This window comes from Oncorhynchus kisutch, linkage group LG5, assembly GCF_002021735.2.
Source record: "Oncorhynchus kisutch isolate 150728-3 linkage group LG5, Okis_V2, whole genome shotgun sequence".
Taxonomy (NCBI): Eukaryota; Metazoa; Chordata; class Actinopteri; order Salmoniformes; family Salmonidae; genus Oncorhynchus; species Oncorhynchus kisutch.
Window position 1 is genome coordinate 33645141 of NC_034178.2, and position 19221 is coordinate 33664361.

Genomic DNA, 19221 nt, shown 5'->3' on the forward strand with positions numbered 1-19221 from the left:
TCAACCTCTCTAAAGCCATGGCCTCTAGCCTTCTGCAAGCGTGGGGAGGGTGTGGGGGGAGGAGGGGGAGGGGGGGGGGGGGTCCATCCTTAGTGATTCTTAAAACTTAGTTACTTAAAGTAAAAAAATTGTTAGGATAGATAGTCTCCAACAATTCTTATTTTACTGCCATGCTACTAGGAAAAAATAAATGAGTGAAAAAAACATTGTCGATCCACAGCACATTGTACATCTTTATAGTCTAAGGGTATTTTAGGCGTCTGTTTAAATGTTTTATGAGTCTCTCTGTCTTTCTGAAATTGGTTGTGCAGTGAGCTGTAGCGTAATTCTTTGGAGATAGGGTTCAGACTGAGCAGTAGCTCAGTAGTTGCTAAGGCAAATTTAAAATAGGTGGTGGTGTGAGGGTAGGTAGACGGGGCTTTAGGGGGCAAGAGAAGGGCACAAGCGAGGAGCAGAAAATCAGGGGGCGTAATTAAATGAGTACTACTGTTATTACACTTTATCCCGTTAAACAATGTTAGAAGACTAACACATTTTAGACCATGAAGACACTGGCCTCTTTGTTTTTATGTTTTGATGTCATTTGTCCGTAACAATGCAACATTGATAAATATAATGTGGTGTGGATCATGCACTGGACAACCGCATAATCCCTTAAAGGGTTACTATAGTGACTAATCCCTGCACAGACAATGGAGCTTGTGTAATTAACAGCTACAATAATTCTCTATATTAAGATGGATTACACAGAAAGCACACAATGTTCTATGCAGACCGGCCCTACAGTTTCTTCTGTGTTACAACAACTCTAAGAATTTGATCGTCATCCAGTAATCCATGATTGTGTTTTTGTTCTTTGCTGTATAGGTGGGCTATTGAACCAATCGGAAAGGGCTTGACATCTCAAGGGATATAATGATTCAACTTTGTTTTTGAAATGCCTAAAAACTACACTTTGAGTTTAGAAAAAGGGGAGTTTACATAATTTTGTGTTTGCGTGACAGTAATTAAAACGCTTGGTCCAGACATGTTCACAAGTGAGTATATTTCAATGAGGTTTTATGTATTCAAAAACCAAAGCAAAAACTTAGCCTGTATAACAGTTTAAAATCAGCTCTGTTGTGGTGAAGGGAACAATATGTTCTGGTAGACTGTAGTTAACATCAGCCCAGAATGTCTATTCCCACCCTGTGGTCACTGGTCCCTAACGTGACAGTCACTTTCCACCACAGAGGCCAGGCCAGCCAAGCCAGTTGGGAGCCACATGTTTTTCACTCCAACGGGTCACAGAAAAAAATGTTGTCGTCTTTGCCACATTCCTGAGTGTCAGGCAGCCTTGAGAGTCAACATTGACACGAATCCTGTGCAGCATCTTTCCCTGGGTTCCCTGCAACTTTCGCAGACCTCTTACATGGCCATTCTTTGTTTGTCTCTCAGGTTTACCTGATCATTCAGTGTTTCTTGTTTCTTACAACTGTGTTGGAAACAAATGTCCTTAATCCTCTACACACTCTCAGAAGTAACAGAATAAGGAAAGCACATTATGGGTCTTAAAATATCACCAACAATATCACCAACCGTAGTTTGAATCCCCACTACGTGCCGTTCACGCCAAACACCGCCACACACTCATCTCACCCAAGGACATGGAATAATATACGGCAAGCACACACACACACACACCTGTAAAATGTGCCGACAGCACCCGAACACTAACATCCATTTGGACAATGGAAAAGGAATCCATTCATCTATTCAACAGCTATACCGTAGATGATTCATTTTCTAGTCTTACATGGGAGGAAAGGCTTGGATCATTAGATTTGGTTCATGTTAATGAGAGTGGTGCAGAGGAAGGTCATGGATGTAGGGTGTACAGCTGCCGTGCCGCCGGTTGGGTCTCAGCAGTGCATGGAGACACCAGGAATTAGATGGTGGTGCTAGAGTGAGGGTGTAGTAGCCGCTGTGCTGGGTGTCGTGAAAGTGTCGCCATGTTGTCTGGGGATCTTATCATGTCTGTTCCCTTCCCACAGATGACGGAGGGCCGGATATGCCAGGTGCACCTCCTGGACGACAGGAAGCTGGAGCTGCTGGTCCAGGTAGGTACGCACCCTCTACACAAACTCAACCTCTGTGCTTTGAATTGTCGTTATTCTCTAGTGTGGAAACCTCATGCGTTTGTGTTCATTTGTACTCTACCTGGTTTCATTTTCCTAGCCAAAGCTCTTGTCCCGGGATCTGTTAGATTTGGTGTCCTCACACTTTAACCTGAAGGAGAAGGAGTATTTTGGGCTATTCTTCATCGATGACACGTATGTACAATTCCTAGCTACATTCTAGTTCACTGACATATGTCCAATATGTTGGTGTCAGATATAAAATAGTGTACATGGGTGCAAACCAGTCTAGCTTTTTTCCCATGCTGCTGATTGCATCTCCATGACACAAGTTGAAATGATGCAACTTAAGAGAGAACTTTGTATTAGTCTAGCAGTTGACCGCACAGTTAAATAGATAGCATCTCTTGTAAGTAACATGAGTTCTAACAGAGTAGTCGTGTTGATGATCACGTATTCTGCCTATAACCCTATAAATCTGCTTGTATCCTTCCCAAGTGGTCAGAGTAACTGGCTCCAGCTGGATCGCAGGGTCCTGGATCATGACTTCACTAAAAAGACTGGTCCAATGGAGCTCAAATTCCTGGTCAGGTGAGGGATCTCTCTCTCTCTCTCTCTCGCTTTCTCTCTCTCTCAGCTGGTAGCCTACAGTATGGACCACCGTACTGTACCAGCCAGCTACCCTATAGTGTACCACCTCTATCATCAGGCTGAGGCTTTGACAGTGTGTCTTACATGCTCTTAAATCCATTGACTTACCCTTCCTCTTTGCAAATTAGGCTATATGTGGTTTATTTGAAAATCCATTGAGGAAGAAAAAGTAGGTATCTATAAATGTTGCCCAGGCTCAGAGCTACGACATTGTTCATTCCCCCAGTGTTGATAGGAGGTACTTGTAACCCTGACCACATGTAGCTAGTCATGTCCAGTAGATGGTGCTAATGTAATATTCTGCCATATGAACGACTTCTGAAATTGGGGTAGGCAACCAAGAGCATTACCCTTCCACCTAATTCAAGCACTTCATTTAATTACATCATGTCTATTTGTGTTTTGCAGGTTTTATATTGAGAAGATAACATTCTTGAAAGAGAATACAACAGTAGAGCTGTTTTTCCTAAATGCCAAATCGTCAGTCTTTAATGTAAGTGGATGTAGCTACTTTTCTTACATTTGTCACTCAATATGATGTTATTGAGCTTACCACGAGTCAGCCCTCCATAGCCTGTCCTTCAATTTCCATGCCAATGCACATATTGTGCTTACCCTGTTCCACTGCATGCTCAGACATAAACCAATTGTATGACCTGTGATCATTTGAGAAGTGAAAATATAATCCCACAAATGTAATTACAAGCCAAAACAAAATTCTAGTTGATAGGATGACTGGCTGCTGGAACTGAAAGTTGGCTCCAGACATCAATATCTTAAAACAACAAGCATGTGGGCCAGAAACACAGTAGGTGGCCAGAGAATTCTTATGTCTACACATTATTTTCAGAAGACAGTAAGGACTAGCTGTTTGACTGGACACTCTCCACTCTCATTACTATCAATTATTTAAAGCTCGTTCAAAAACAGTCTTTATAGTAGTTCTTCTACAGAGTTACTTGAGTTCTTCACTTGACTTGCTGACTTCACAGAGACTTCCCTGCTTTTGTTTTATGTAGGCTACTCTAATGCAAAATTCTTCAACACAATGATGGCTTTCAGGCTTTCTCCAAGAGTACCAAATAGTTCCCTAATCCTTCAAAATATCATTTGACTTAGGGCTTTCTATTTGGAAACACTGCACTGTACAAACATGAAAAAGAACAATATCCTGATTCACTGCCTCTTCTCTCTGAGGCCTGTGCATATTTCCCATGCCACACACAGCTCAGCCAGACTAGAATAAATCAATTTCTAAGCTGTGTTGCTGTAAAACTATTAGATAACCAAGAGGAGGAAATCATTGGATAATGCAGCTGGAGGAACAGGTCTAACATTTCATAATGTACACATACAGACACACATACATCACATGGTCACACACACACATGTGAGAATTGTAAAATAAAGTAGTGTTTATCTACCAGTGATTGTAAAGGGTTGAGTGCTGCACCCACTGTTGAATTCCCTTATTAGTCTTGACATTGGAAAGCTGACCTTTGACCATCAATTGCTTTTTTTTTATTATTGCAATTTGATTTTGGCAGATGCATTGAGTAATGATCATCAATAGCACTCGTACTGTCTATTGCATTATCTCCTCCTGTATTATACATATGCTAAAATGTATTAGTCAATTCTACTGCCATTTACTTTATGTTCGTATTCGTATCTTTTGTTTTCTTATTGTTGTTGCATTGTTGAGAAGGTAAACATTTCGTTGGACTTGAACCATAACAGAATTATACTGAACGAACATTTTAAAGCAACAATTTCACTGAGTTATATTTCATGTAAGGAAATCAGTCAATTGAAATAAATCCATTAAGCCCTAATCTATTGATTTCACATGACTGGGGTGCAGCCTTGGGGTGGCCTGGGAGGGCAAAGGCACACACCCTCGGGAGCCTGGCCCAGCCAATCAGAATTAGTTCTTCCCCACAAAAGGGCTTTACTACAGACAGAAATACACCTCAATTTCATCAGCTGTCCGGGTGGCTGGTCTCAGACGATCCCGAAGGTTAATAAACCAGATGTGGAGTTCCTGGGCTGTGGTGGTTACACGTGGTCTGCGGTTGTGAGGCCGGTTGGACGTACTGACAAATTCTTTAAAAATATGTTGGAGGCGGCTGATGGTAGAGAAATGAACATTCAATTATTTGGCAACAGCTAAATATTCCTGCAGTCAGCATGCCAAATGCACGCTCCCTCAACCTGAGACATGTGCAGCATCGTGCTGTGTGACAAAACTGCACATTTTAGAGTGGCCTTTTATTGTTCCCAGCACAAGGTGCACTTGAGTAATGATTCTGCTGTTTAATCAGCCAATTGATATGCCACACCTGTCAGGTGGATTATCTTGGCAAAGGAGAAATGATCATCATGTGTGTGTTTGAGTAGCCAACAGCCATTTGCATTTGTTTATCACCTACAGTTGCTGAATTACTTAAGAGGAAACGATGGATCCCATTCCCAATAGTTCAGATGTGATAGGGGGTACATGTTTTGCTATCTGGGAGGCTACCCATGTATTTACGCGCCCTTGATCATCTCCACGCCACGGAGATAGTCTTACATCTTGAGCAGCCTGTCTGCCTTTCTACTTTAGAGGGTACTAGCAAGCTAACAGCCCCACCGTGTCCTCCAGCGAGTGACCTAAAAATTTCACGCACACTGCCAATTCATAACCCTGTATTGAATTTAACATAAATCCATTTTATATCATACACACTATAAATACGTTATGGGATACGTGCATTTTGTGGATAATGATCCAACGTTGGCAGGAGTAACTTTTTTCCCCCTGGTCACTGGAGGAACGTGAACCTGCTCTCAGAATGTACCATTTTGATAAGGGGGTTGAAATGATAAAGAACTACGATTATACTGGCTTTTTGTAACTATTGTATGCACGTTCGTTCTATGTTATGATAAACGTAACAATAATTCGTTTCGAGCGTGGATGAAGAATATGAAAAACTCTTCTAATATTCCGACTCAACCTTAAACACGCGCACCCACTTTTCAGTGACAATGGTTCAGTCGGTAACTGTGGAGCAGAGGTACGGCTGGTAATGAGATTTGCCTCAAGTCAAGTGCTACTGTTCGAATGTGGTACACTTGTTTTTCCACCCTATAATATTGCAATTTCCTTTTTTTCCCCCCCACGGCAGGAGATCATCGAAGTGGAGAGTGAAAACGTTTTCAAATTAGCTGCTTACGCCTTGCAGGTAAATTTATTTTTGTAGTTTGTTGAGTTGTCATTCATCAGCGATTTGAATCTAAACTGAATCTACACTGCATGCATGCACGCTTGTTACAAAAAAGGTTAGGGTTTCGGGAACTTTTATTTTGAGAGATGTGTAGTAGTTACGTTTTTACTTTAATATTGAAATCGTTTACTATGATTTTAGTTCTTTAGCGTGCAATTATGTTTTGCTGTAATGCTATTCAACACGGAGTGAGATTAAAAAGTGTTCCCGTGGTCCCAAGGAACATTCAAGACTTGCAATGACATAGGCCTATTGATGTTGAAGTCCTCCAGGCTACTTGTTGTATCATCATTCCCACTAATAAGGGTGCTATTTTTTTCCCAGGAGGCCAAAGGAGACTACACAAAGTAAGGATTCACTCATGTCAACTCAAATCGATAAATAAATAATATTATTAGAATACAGTCAATTGTGTGTGGAATTATGATCTGCATGCGTCTTTTGTTAAAGACAATTGTAATAAAATTGCTTAAACTTGCACAGGCTATTCACTCAGTTGCATTTCCAACACGTTTTTGTGTAAGCTTCAAGTTTCTTAATTAATTAAGCAGTCTACAGTCGTATTACAGTAAGCAATCTACGCATTTGTTATTTACCCCATAATCGATGCTTCTATGTAGTTTGACCCACATGTTTGAGACCTGTGGTTTTGGGTCGAAGCTCAGTGGACAACCCAGGCAGGGAGGGTCGCAGTGGTCATTTAATGGTTAATTACATTGGTTCAGATTTGGGGTTTTATCTTGGTGTTCCCTTAGTAGCTGATGATTTCCTTGATGTTGTTGTTTTGGTGTTGAGCTGGAATTTGCTTTACATGCAACTCTGTTTTATATGGTCCCTGTTTTATGTATTCCCTGTTGATGAAAGCATCTGTAGAACATACACCGGGATGCTTCTAGATGCAGTTTTCCTGCTCAGTTCTGATTGCATGTTAAATGGGACGTGTTTTATTGTTTTCAATCTCCATTGCTCAGTAGCCAAATGCTATAGGCTCTACTCTGGAAAACCTGACCTCAATTGCTTTCTGTTGAGTTTGTGTCCTGGCTATTGCATTTCCTTTCCCTGCATCTAGTTCAGTACACTGAACTATGTCTTGGGTTAGATTGTTGTTGGCTGCACAAGATAGCAATCATTCATCTTCTCCTTCAATGTTATATAGAACTAGGACTAATATGTTTTTGTGGCAGTATTAAGCACTTTAAGGCTTGGCCTAGTGATAAGGTTTGTTATTTTAGTTGTCAGTTGGAGAGGGCTGAGGTAATCAGTAAATATTGTTCTGTCTGTCAGAGTGGACGAGCTGGTTATATTGCTGAACCTGTGGGGCGTTTTCCCCAGCTTGGGTCCCCTAGAGGCCCCTGGCCATTATCTGAACACAAGGCTTTGTGTTCTGCTCTGTAAGGAATTGTATGGTGTGAATGCACACCGTGATATTTAATGCTGAAAATGCCTGTTTGTTTCTACGTTAAAGTCCCATCTTTGTACTCTCAAAAACTCTAGGACCAATTTATTTTTTCCAGCAAGCTTCAGAGTTGATGGTGATTGTATTCTATTCAGACTGGCCAGTGAAGCCCTTCACAGCTTTCTATTGCAGTATGTTAGGGGTGATTTACAGATTTTCTTTAGCCCTGAGGTGTCAGGCAGCTACGTGAGTTAATGTTTCAGCCTTTGAGGGCGTGGGGATGTGCTGCACTTTGTCCTGACTGAAAGCACAATGAAACAGACCCTGTCAACAAAGTCTGTAAAATCATTGTGGATGGCAGCCTGTCCAACTATATAGCCCAGCCTACACTCTCCTGAGTTGTTCTTAGGCTAATACATTATTTTTTCTCTCTGATGGTTTTCATTTGTACCTTTTTGGAGGAGGAAGGTTGGCAAATCCCCTCATATAACATACGCTGCTTAAGACAGGCATTGCGAAGGGCCCTGCAGCTCTGAGATTAGATGTGGAGGAGTTAGGGAGACCCCCCTTTCCAATTTACAGCCTGTTCTAAGAGGGATGAGCCTTAAGAGTGCAGACCCCACTGGCCCACTGTAAACTGCCAGGCGTCAGAGGGACTAACCATTATGATGTCATCTCTCGTGGTCAAAGCCCCCCCCCCCCCCCCCCCCCCCCCCCAGTCAGATGTTGTTAGTATAATACATTAGGTCTATAGGTTACAGCAGGGGTTTCTAACCTAGTGGGGCAACAACATTTTGTGGGGGTCTTCCTTGATATGATTTGAATATTTCTTTTATATATATATATATACAGTGGGGCAAAAAAGTATTTAGTCAGCCACCAATTGTGCAAGTTCTCTCACTTAAAAAGCTGAGAGAGGCCTGTAATTTTCATCATAGGTACACTTCAACTATGACAGACAAAATTAGATATTTTTTTTCTCCAGAAAATCACATTGTAGGATTTTTAATTAATTTATTTGCAAATTATGGTGTAAAATAAGTATTTGGTCACCTACAAACAAGCAAGATTTCTGGCTCTCACAAACCTGTAACTTCTTCTTTAAGAGGCTCCTCTGTCCGCCACTCGTTACCTGTATTAATGGCACCTGTTTGAACTTGTTATCAGTATAAAAGGCACCTGTCCACAACCTCAAACAGTCACACTCCAAACTCCACTATGGCCAAGACCAAAGAGCTGTCAAAGGACACCAGAAACAAAATTGTAGACCTGCACCAGGCTGGGAAGACGGAATCTGCAATAGGTAAGCAGCTTGGTTTGAAGAAATCAACTGTGGGAGTAATTATTAGGAAATGGAAGACATACAAGACCACTGATAATCTCCCTCGATCTGGGGCTCCACGCAAGATCTCACCCCGTGGGGTCAAAATGATCATAAGAACGGTGAGCAAAAATCCCAGAACCACACGGGGGGACCTAGGGAATGACCTGCAGAGAGCTGGGACCAAAGTAACACAGCCTACCATCAGTAACACACTACGCCGCCAGGGACTCAAATCCTGCAGTGCCAGATGTGTCCCCCTGCTTAAGCCAGTACATGTCCAGGCCCGTCTGAAGTTTGCTAGAGAGCATTTGGATGATCCAGAAGAAGATTGGGAGAATGTCATATGGTCAGATGAAACCAAAATAGAACTTTTTGGTAAAATCTCAACTCATCGTGTTTGGAGGACAAATAATGCTGAGTTGCATCCAAAGAACACCATACCTACTGTGAAGCATGGGGGTGGAAACATCATGCTTTGGGGCTGTTTCTCTGCAAAGGGACCAGGACGACTGATCCGTGTAAAGGAAAGAATGAATGGGGCCATGTATCGTGAGATTTTGAGTGAAAACCTCCTTCCATCAGCAAGGGCATTGAAGATTAAACGTGGCTGTGTCTTTAAGCATGACAATGATCCCAAACACACCGCCCAGGCAACGGAGTGGCTTCGTAAGAAGCATTTCAAGGTCCTGAAGTGGCCTAGCCAGTCTCCAGATCTCCACCCCATAGAAAATCTTTGGAGGGAGTTGAAAGTCCGTGTTGCCCAGCAACAGCCCCAAATCATCACTGCTCTAGAGGAGATCTGCATGGAGGAATGGGCCAAAATACCAGCAACAGTGTGTGAAAACCTTGTGAAGACTTACAGAAAATGTTTGACCTCTGTCATTGCCAACAAAGGGTATATAACAAACTATTGAGAAACTTTTGTTATTGACCAAATACTTATTTTCCAACATAATTTGCAAATAAATTCATTAAAAACCCTACAATGTGATTTTCTGGATTTTTGAAGTGTACCTATGATACAAATTACAGGCCTCATCTTTTTAAGTGGGAGAACTTGCACAATTGGTGGCTGACTAAATACTTTTTTGCCCCACTGTATATACACACACACACACTGAACACAAATATAAACGCAACATGCCTGTCTGTAGCTTATGCCTGCCCATACCATAACCCCACCGCCACCATGGGGCACTCTGCTCACAACGTTGACATCAGCAAACTGCTTGCCCACGCAACGCCATACATGTGTGCTGCGGTTGTGAAGCCGGTTGGACATACTGCCAAATTCTGTAAAACAATGTTGGAGGCAACAAATGGTAGAGAAATGAACATTTAATTGTCTGGCAACAGCTCTGGTGGACATTCCTGCCGTCAGTATGCCAATTGCACACTCTCTCAACTTGACGTCTGTGGCATTGTTGTGTCAGACAAGTGCACATTTTAGTGGCCTTTTATTGTCCCCAGCACAAGGTGCACATTTGTAATGACCATGCTGTTTAAGTAGCTTCTTGATATGCCACACCTGGTGGGTGGATTATCTTGGCAAAGGAGAAATTCTCACTAACAGGGGTATACATTTCTAGGATCTTTTTTTATTTTTTTCAGCTCATGGGACCAACACTTAACATGTTGCATTTATTTTTGTTCAGTATTGTTGCATTTAATTTTTTACCATTTGCGATTGTTTATATACTGATCTAAAATGATGCATATATCCGTAATGCTTTAAGCTTGAAACAAGAGGTAAAATGCCCTAGGAAGACACGACACTGGTGCACATGCAAATATATTTAGTTGGTCTCTACGACAGTCGGAAGCAGCGTTACAACCTAAAGTCGACAAGTCAAATAAATTGGACTTTGCTTGGGACGTAGTCTTATAGAATGTGTGACTCTGTTGCTATCAATTGATCTATTCACTTTCTGTAAATTTAGGGTTCATGTAAATTATCATAACATATTTGGTAATGGAATAACATTTGGGTCTAGACTTTATTTTCCTTACGTAATTTAATAATAATTAATATCTAAAATATGTCTTGTCAATCTATGTAGAATTGCAGGAAAGGAACCTCAAAATAACAATTTTCCTAGGTCCCTCAAATGAAACAATATCAAGCTAGTGTCTATGTGAAAAAGCCCTGGCCCTGGGGGGGGATTGGGAGCCCCTGAGTTACAGCACCCCTGCCTGGCACTGTCAATTCACTCACTCGAGTGTAGATTCAGCCTGCTTTTACTGAGACTTTCACAGCAATGGGGACCACATCTCTTTTCACACCAGTCTCTTTCCCTGGATTTCCTTTCCAATGAACTACTCTCAGCCCACTGAAATAGCTGACATATGAGTGTTTAGCCTACACGCTGGCTGGCTGGGTGGAGGAGTTGCCCCCAGCCCACGCTGCAGGAAGATAAGACATCGTAATGAATTCCAGATTGCTGACAAGGCGATGTGGCTTCAGAGTAGATCACCCGACAACACCAGGCCCAGCGCCCTATAAAATGTATGCCATCAAACTCCGTAGCAGTGAACTGCCATAGCAGCAGAAACCAGTGAACCTTGAAGCAGCTAGCTTGGGAGCAATTATTCAAGTGAGTCTCTCTCTGTAGTGTTTCACCTTTGTGTGGAATAAGCAGGTTCCATAACTAGATCATTATGGCCTCTGCATGCTAGTGATTGTTTAGCTTTTTTCATTAACTTTGAAGATGGAGAAACCTCAAGTGAGATATTTGAAAATGTAAGTTCAGCTCATGCTTTTTGCTTTGTTAGTACGTACATCCGTCACTGTAAATAAGAATTTGTTCTTAACTGACTTGCCTAGTTAAATAAAGGTTACACATCCAATACGTTCAATAAAAAAGGACCAAAACTTAAGTATTATAAGTTGGCCCAGTAGTTTAGAACATGATAAAGATATGAAAGACCTGCCGTTCTGAGTCCTGTCCTAGAGGCCAAGTCATATTTTTGAAAAGCTCTCCTCTTGAGTTGTACAGTACCTTTTTAACACTGCATGCCAGAACTGGTGAATGGCTTTTGTTCTGGGATTCAATGCTCTGGCCTGCCAAGTAAATAGCACTCTTTGGCGATCAGTAATTGTAGAGCAAGTGCTCCCCCCTCGTGTGTTTTGGAGTGACTCATAGTTCACTATCACAGACCTTGATAGTGACATGCAGCACAGTTAGTAAAGAGAGATAACATGCTAATGCTGTGTTTTTAGATCACTTCCAGACTTCTACATACTAATCAGTGCTCAAAAGTGAGAGGAAATAGTATTCAAAATGACAAACTATTGTAAACCTGTGTCTCATTCTTTGCACTGGTATAATAGATTATTGAAGTCAATGCCTGTACTGCACACACCAACCTCAAGGAATGTTGACAATGTATATGTGATGGCATTAACAAACACATACTCTTGAGTAGGGTTGCAAAATTCTGGGAACTTAAAATAAATTCCCAGATGATCCCAAAATTCCAGTTGGAAGATTCCCGGAATCAGTCAGGAACGTTTACATTCTGTTTTACCCACTTCATATGTGTATATACTGTGTTATAGTCAAGGGTCATCCTATATATAGTGCATTTGGAAAGTATTCAGACCCCTTCCCCTTCTCCACATTTTGTTATGTTACAGCCTTATTCAAACTCCTCATCAACTCTAAACACAATACCCCATAATGACCAAGCGAAAAGAGGTTGAGAGTTTTTCAACTTTATAAAAAATATTTACAAGTATTCAGACCCTTTGCTATGAGACTTGAAATTGAGCTCCGGTGCATCCCGTTTCCATTGATTGTCCTTGATTTTGCTACAACTCTACTGGAGTCCACCTGTGGGAAATTCAATTGATTGGACATGATTTGGAAAGGCACACGCCTGTCTATATAAGGTCCCACAGTTGACAGTGTATGTCAGAGCAAAAATCAAGCCTTGAGGTCAAAGGAATTGTCTGTAGAGCTCCGAGACAGGATTATGACGAGGCATAGATCTGGGGAAGGGTGCCAAAACATTTCTGCAGCACTGAAGGTCCCCAAGGACACAGTGACCTCCATCATTCTTAAATGGAAGAAGTTTGGAACCACCAAGACTCTTCTTAGAGCTGGCCAAACTGAGCAATCGGGGGAGAAGGGCCTTGGACAGGGAGGTGACCAAGATCCCGATGGTCACTATGACAGAGCTCCAGAGTTCCTCTGTGGAGATGGGAGAACCCTCCAGAAGGACTAGCATCTCTGCAGCACTCCACCAATCAGGCCTTTATGGTAGAGTGGACAGAAGCCACTCCTCAGTAAAAGGCACATGACAGCCCGCTTGGAGTTTGCCAAATTGCACCTAATGGACTCTGACCATGAGAAACAAGATGATCTGGACACTTTGGCCTGAATTCCAAGCATCACGTCTGGTAAAGCATGGTGGTGGCAGAATCATGCTGTGTGGATGTTTTTCAGCGGCAGGGACTGGGAGACTAGTCAGGATCGAGGGAAAGATGAATGGAGCAAAGTGCAGTGAGATCCTTGATGAAAACCTGCTCCAGAGCACTCCGTACCTCCGACTGGGGTGATCGTTCACCTTCCAACAGGAAAACGACCATAAGCACACAGCCAAGACAGGAGTGGCTGCGGGACAAGTTTCTGAATGTCCTTGAGTGGCCCAGCCAAAGCCCAGACTTGAACCCGATCTAACATCTCTGTAGAAACCTGGAAATAGCTGTGCAGCAACACTCCCTATCCAACCTGACAGAGCTTGAGAGAATCTGCAGAGAAGAATGGGAGAAACTCAAACCCAAGAAGGCTGTAATCGGTGCCAAAGGTGCCTCAACAAAGTACTACTGAGTAAAGGGTCTGAATACCTATGTAAATGTGATATTTGTCTTTTTATTAAATTAGCAAAAATATGTAAATTATATTTGCTCTGTCATTATGGGCTATTGTGTGTAAATTGAGGTGGGGGAACAACTGAATCCATTTTAGAATAAGACTCTTTTCTCTGTATATATCAATGATGTTGCTCTTGCTGCTGGTGATTCTCTGATCCACCTCTACGCAGATGACACCATTCTGTATACATCTGGCCCTTCTTTGGACACTGATAACAAACCTCCAAACGAGCTTCAACATCTTAGAACACTACTTACGTGGCCTCCAACTGCTTTTAAATGCTAGTAAAACAAAGTGCATGCTCTTCAACCGATTTGCTGCCCCCACCCGACTAGCATCACTACTCTGGACGGTTCTGACCTAGAATATGTGGACAACTACAAATACCTAGGTGTCTGGTTAGACTGTATACTCTCCTTCCAGACTCACATTAAGCATCTCCAATCCAAAATTAAATCTAGGATCAGCTTCCTATTTAGCAACAAAGCCTCCTTCACTCATGCCGCCAAACATACTAGAGGTCGACCGATTATGATTTTTCAACGCAGATACCGATTATTTGGCCGAAGAAATATATATAAGAGAACACTAAAATAACACATCCTAGATATGAATGAAATATATATACTTTTTTCTTTACATTGTTGAATGTGCTGACAACAAAATCACATTATCAATGGAAATCAAATTTATCAACCCATGGAGGTCTGGATTTGGACTCACACACTCAAAATTAAAGTGGAAAACCACACTACAGGCTGATCCAACTTTGATGTAATGTCCTTAAAACAAGTCAAAATGAGGCTCAGTAGTGTGTGTGGCTTCCATGTGCCTGTATGACCTCCCTACAACGCCTGGGCATGCTCCTGATGAGGTGGCGGATGGTCTCCTGAGGGATCTCCTCCCAGACCTGGAGCGAGACATGATGTCCCAGATGTGCTCAATTGGATTCAGGTCTGGGGAACGGGCGGGCCAGTCCATAGCATCAATGCCTTCCTCTTGCAGGAACTGCTGACACACTCCAGCCACATGAGGTCTAGCATTGTCTTGCATTAGGAGGAACCCAGGGCAAACCGCACCAGCATATGGTCTCACAAGGGGTCTGAGGATCTCATCTCGGTACCTAATGGCAGTCAGGCTACCTCTGGCGAGCACATGGAGGGCTGTGCGGCCCCCCAAAGAAATGCCACACCATGACTGACCCACCGCCAAACCGGTCATATTGGAGGATGTTGCAGGCAGCAGAACGTTCTCGACGGCGTCTCCAGACTCTGTCACGTGCTCAGTGTGAACCTGCTTTCATCTGTGAAGAGCACAGGGCGCCAGTGGCGAATTTGCCAATCTTGGTGTTCTCTGGCAAATGCCAAACGTCCTGCACGGTGTTGGGCTGTAAGCACAACCCCCACCTGTGGACGTTGGGCCCTCATACCACCCTCATGGAGTCTGTTTCTGACTGTTTGAGCAGACACATGCACATTTGTGGCCTGCTGGAGGTCATTTTGCAGGGCTCTGGCAGTGCTCCTCCTGCTCCTCCTTGCACAAAGGCGGAGGTAGCGGTCCTGCTGCTGGGTTGTTGCCCTCCTACGGCCTGCTCCACGTCTCCTGATGTACTGGCCTGTCTCCTGGTAGCGCCTCCATGCTTTGGACACTACGCTGACAGACACAGCAAACCTTCTTGCCACAGCTCGCATTGATGTTACATCCTGGATGAGCTGCACTACCTGAGTCACTTGTGTGGGTTGTAGACTCCGTCTCATGCTACCACTAGAGTGAAAGCACCGCCAGCATTCAAAAGTGACCAAAACATCAGCCAGGAAGCATAGGAACTGAGAAGTGGTCTTTGGTCACCACCTGCAGAACCACTCCTTTATTGGGGGTGTCTTGCTAATTGCCTATAATTTCCACCTGTTGTTTATTCCATTTGCACAACAGCATGTGAAATGTATTGTCAATCAGTGTTGTGTGTGTGTGTGTGTGTGTTTTTTTATTTTTATGTTATCTTTTATTTTTGGTGATAAAAAAAAAAAAAAGTATTATACATTTTATTTAATTATTTGTAATAATGACAATTACAACAATACTGAATTAACACTTATTTTAACTTAATATAATACATCAATAAAATAAATTTAGCTTGTCCTGCTTTGCAATAAATAATTAAACATATTCAATATTCCCCGGTAAGAAGTTTTAGGTTGTAGTTATTATAGGAATTATAGGACTATTTCTCTCTATACCATTTCTTTTTCATATACCTTTGACTATTGGATGTTCTTATAGGCATTTTTAGTGTTGTCGGTGTAAAAGTATAGCTTCCGTCCCTCTCCTCGACCTTACCTGGGCTCGTACCAGGAACACATTGACAATAGCCACCCTCAAAGCATTGTTACCCATCGCTCCACAAAAGCCGTGCCCTTGCAGAGCAAGGGGAACAACTACTTCAAGGTCTCAGCAAGTGACGTCACCGATTGAAACGCTATTAACACGCACCCTGCTAACTAGCTAGCTATTTCACATTGGTTACACCATCCTAATCTCGGGAGTTGATAGGCTTGAAGTCATAAACAGATCAATGCTTGAAGCACAATGCTTACGAGCCTGCTGCTGCCTACCACTGCTCAGTCAGACTGCTCTATCAAATCATGGACTTAATTATAACATAACACACAGAAATACGAGCCTTAGGTCATTAATATGGTCAAATCCTGAAACTATCATTTCGAAAATAAAAAGTTTAATCTTTCAGTGAATACGGAACCATTCCGTATTTTATCTAGCGGGTGACATCCATAAGTCTAAATATTCCTGTTACATTGCACAACCTTCAATGTTATGTCATAATTACGTAAAATTCTGGCAAATTAGTTTGCAACGATCCAGGCGGCCCAAACTGTTGCATATACCCTGACTCTGCGTGCAATGAACGCAAGAGAAATGACACAATGTCCCTAGTTTAATATTGCCTGCTAACCTGGATTTATTTGAACTAAATATGCAGGTAAATTTTTTTTTTGATTTTGTATTGATTTTAAGAAGGGCATTAATGTTTATGGTTGGGTACATTCGTGCAACGATTGTGCTTTTTTCGCAAATGCGCTTTTGTTAAATTATCCCCCATTTGACGAAGTTGGCTGTCTGTTAGGAAGAAATAGTCTTCACACAGTTCGCAACGAGCCAGGTGGCCCAAACTGCTGCATATACCCTGACTCTGTTGCACAGAACGCAAGAGAAGTGACACAATTTCCCTAGTTAAAAGAAATTCATGTTAGCAGGCAATATTAACTAAGTATGCAGGTTTAAAAATATATACTTGTGTATTGAGTTTAAGAAGGGCATTGTTTATAGTTCGGTACACATTGGTACAATGACAGTGCTTTTTTTCGCGATTGGGCTTGTTAAATCACCCGTTTGGCGAAGTAGGCTATGATTCAATGATAAATTAACAGGCACCGCATCAATTATATGCAAAGCAGGACAAGCTAGATAAACTAGTAATATCATCAACCATGTGTAGTTAACTAGTGATTATGTTTGATTTTTTTATAACATACTTTTAATGCTAGTTAGCTCCTTGCTGCACTCGCATAACAGGTAGTCAGCCTGCCACGCAGTCTCCTCGTGGAGTGCATTGTAATCGGCCATGATCTGTTTCAAAAAATGCATTTTACCGATTGTGATAACTTGAAATCGGCCCGAATTAATCGGCCATTCCGATTAATCGGTCGACCTCTAAAACATACCCTCGTAAAACTGACTATCCTACCAATTCTTGACTTCGGCGATGTCATTTACAAAATATCCCCCAACAGACTACATCCAGTTTGAGTAGAGCATCACGGTGCCATCCGTTTTATCACCAAAACCTGTATGCTCTCGTTGGCTGGCCCTCACTACATATCCTTCGCAAAACCCACTGTCTCCAGGTCATCTATAAGTCTTTGCTAGGTAAAGCCCCGCCTTCTCAGCTCACTGGTCACCATAGCAACACCCACCTGTAGCACACGCTCCAGCAGGTATATTATACTTGTCATCCCCAAAGCCTAACTGGTTAAATAAAGGTGAAATTAATTTTTAAAAAGGCTGTAACGTAACAATGTGGAAAAAGTCAAGGGGTCTGAATACTTTCCGAATGCACTGTAACTACTGCTGTACACACCTCTTCTGTTCATATACTGTCCATACTGTCTATACATACATACATACATACATACATACATACATACATATATTTAGATTCTGGACTCTGACATTGCTCGTTCTTATGTTTATTTCCTTTATTTACATTTGAGGGATTTGGGTGCATTGTTTTGTATTGTTAGGTATTACTGCACTGTTGGAGCTAGGAATATAAGCATTTTGCTACACCCGCAATAACAGCTGCAAAATGTGTACTCTACCAATTAAATTAGAATTTGATTTGAATAAGCAGGAAAACCAGTATCCTCCTACCAGGATTTCTGGAAAACTAGAGGATGTATTGAACATTCCTGGAATTTTGCAACCCTACTCGTGAGTCATAAGTACCAGCACATACAGTTGCTGCCAAAGATATTAGCGCCCTTGCACTTTTCTTAAATAATTCCCTATTTCTAGTAAAATAAGTAGAAATGTAATAATAAAACAACTTTTGGTCTCCACCTTGTCATTGAATTTTCAACATAGCAAAACCAATTGTATTTTTGGCATGGACAAAATGATTGGCCCCCTGAGGCCAAGGTAACTGCCTACAAATGTTTTTTGGAGCCATCAATGAGCTTGCTGCACCTTTCTACAGGCATTTTGGCCCACTCTTCAGCAGCAAACTGCTCCAGTTCTTCAATGTTTGTGGGGTGCCCTCCACCAACTGCTGTTTTCAGCTCTCGCCATAGGTTATGGACGTGATTCAGATCTAGACCTTTCGCTGGCCACTCCAACATTTTCTTCTTGATCCATTCCAGGGTGCTTTGAACGTGCGCAAATCACAACCGCCCGTGATTGGGAGTCCAATAGGGCGGAACACAATTTGCCCAGCATCGTCAAGGTTTGGCCGGTGTAGGCCTTCATTGTAAATAAATTGTTCTTTAACTGACTTTCCTAGTTAAATAAAGGTTACATGTAATTATCAGGTGTTGGAATCCAATGTTCAACACAGTGTTCAAAAACGGTCTCTCCGTTAAAGGTTTTGGGTCTTCCAGCAGGACAACAACCCCAGTCACATGTTAAAAAGCACCCAGGAATTCAAATGGTGAACTTCAAATCCATGTAAGGTGTGGTGACAAAGTTCAACTTATTTTAGAAGAAATGGGGAGGGGAAAAAGTGCAATGGTGTATTTGGCTGCAACTGTACATTAAAGGAGCCTTGACACAATGTAACTATTTGAATTACCTTTTAAGGTAGACCCTCTAACTTAAAAGGGCTCTTATCTACTTCCACTGAGGCACTTTGGCAAGACATAAGTGGATATTAAGCCTAGTCTGTTGGGAAGCATTAATAGCCTGCCTGATAAAAATATGAAAAATGTTCAGACCTTGCACCTTTTGCGTTTTGTTATGAGTTATCACTTTCATGCTGTAAGACTTGGGAATTGAACTCTTCTGTTAAACC

General features: G+C 42.0%; 1 protein-coding gene across 5 annotated transcripts in view; it reads left to right on the plus strand.

Annotated features, from left to right (window-relative positions):
* The window catches only part of LOC109891516 (FERM domain-containing protein 4B), a 63438-nt gene that overhangs the window by 24476 nt on the left and 19741 nt on the right, over positions 1-19221 (plus strand). For all 5 annotated transcript variants that reach the window (XM_031824907.1, XM_020484073.2, XM_031824908.1 and 2 more), the window contains exons 2-7: positions 2034-2099; positions 2218-2312; positions 2616-2708; positions 3177-3261; positions 5942-5998; positions 6365-6387. In XM_031824907.1, the coding sequence (XP_031680767.1) occupies positions 2034-2099; positions 2218-2312; positions 2616-2708; positions 3177-3261; positions 5942-5998; positions 6365-6387 (419 nt within the window). The remainder of the gene's footprint in view (positions 1-2033; positions 2100-2217; positions 2313-2615; positions 2709-3176; positions 3262-5941; positions 5999-6364; positions 6388-19221) is intronic.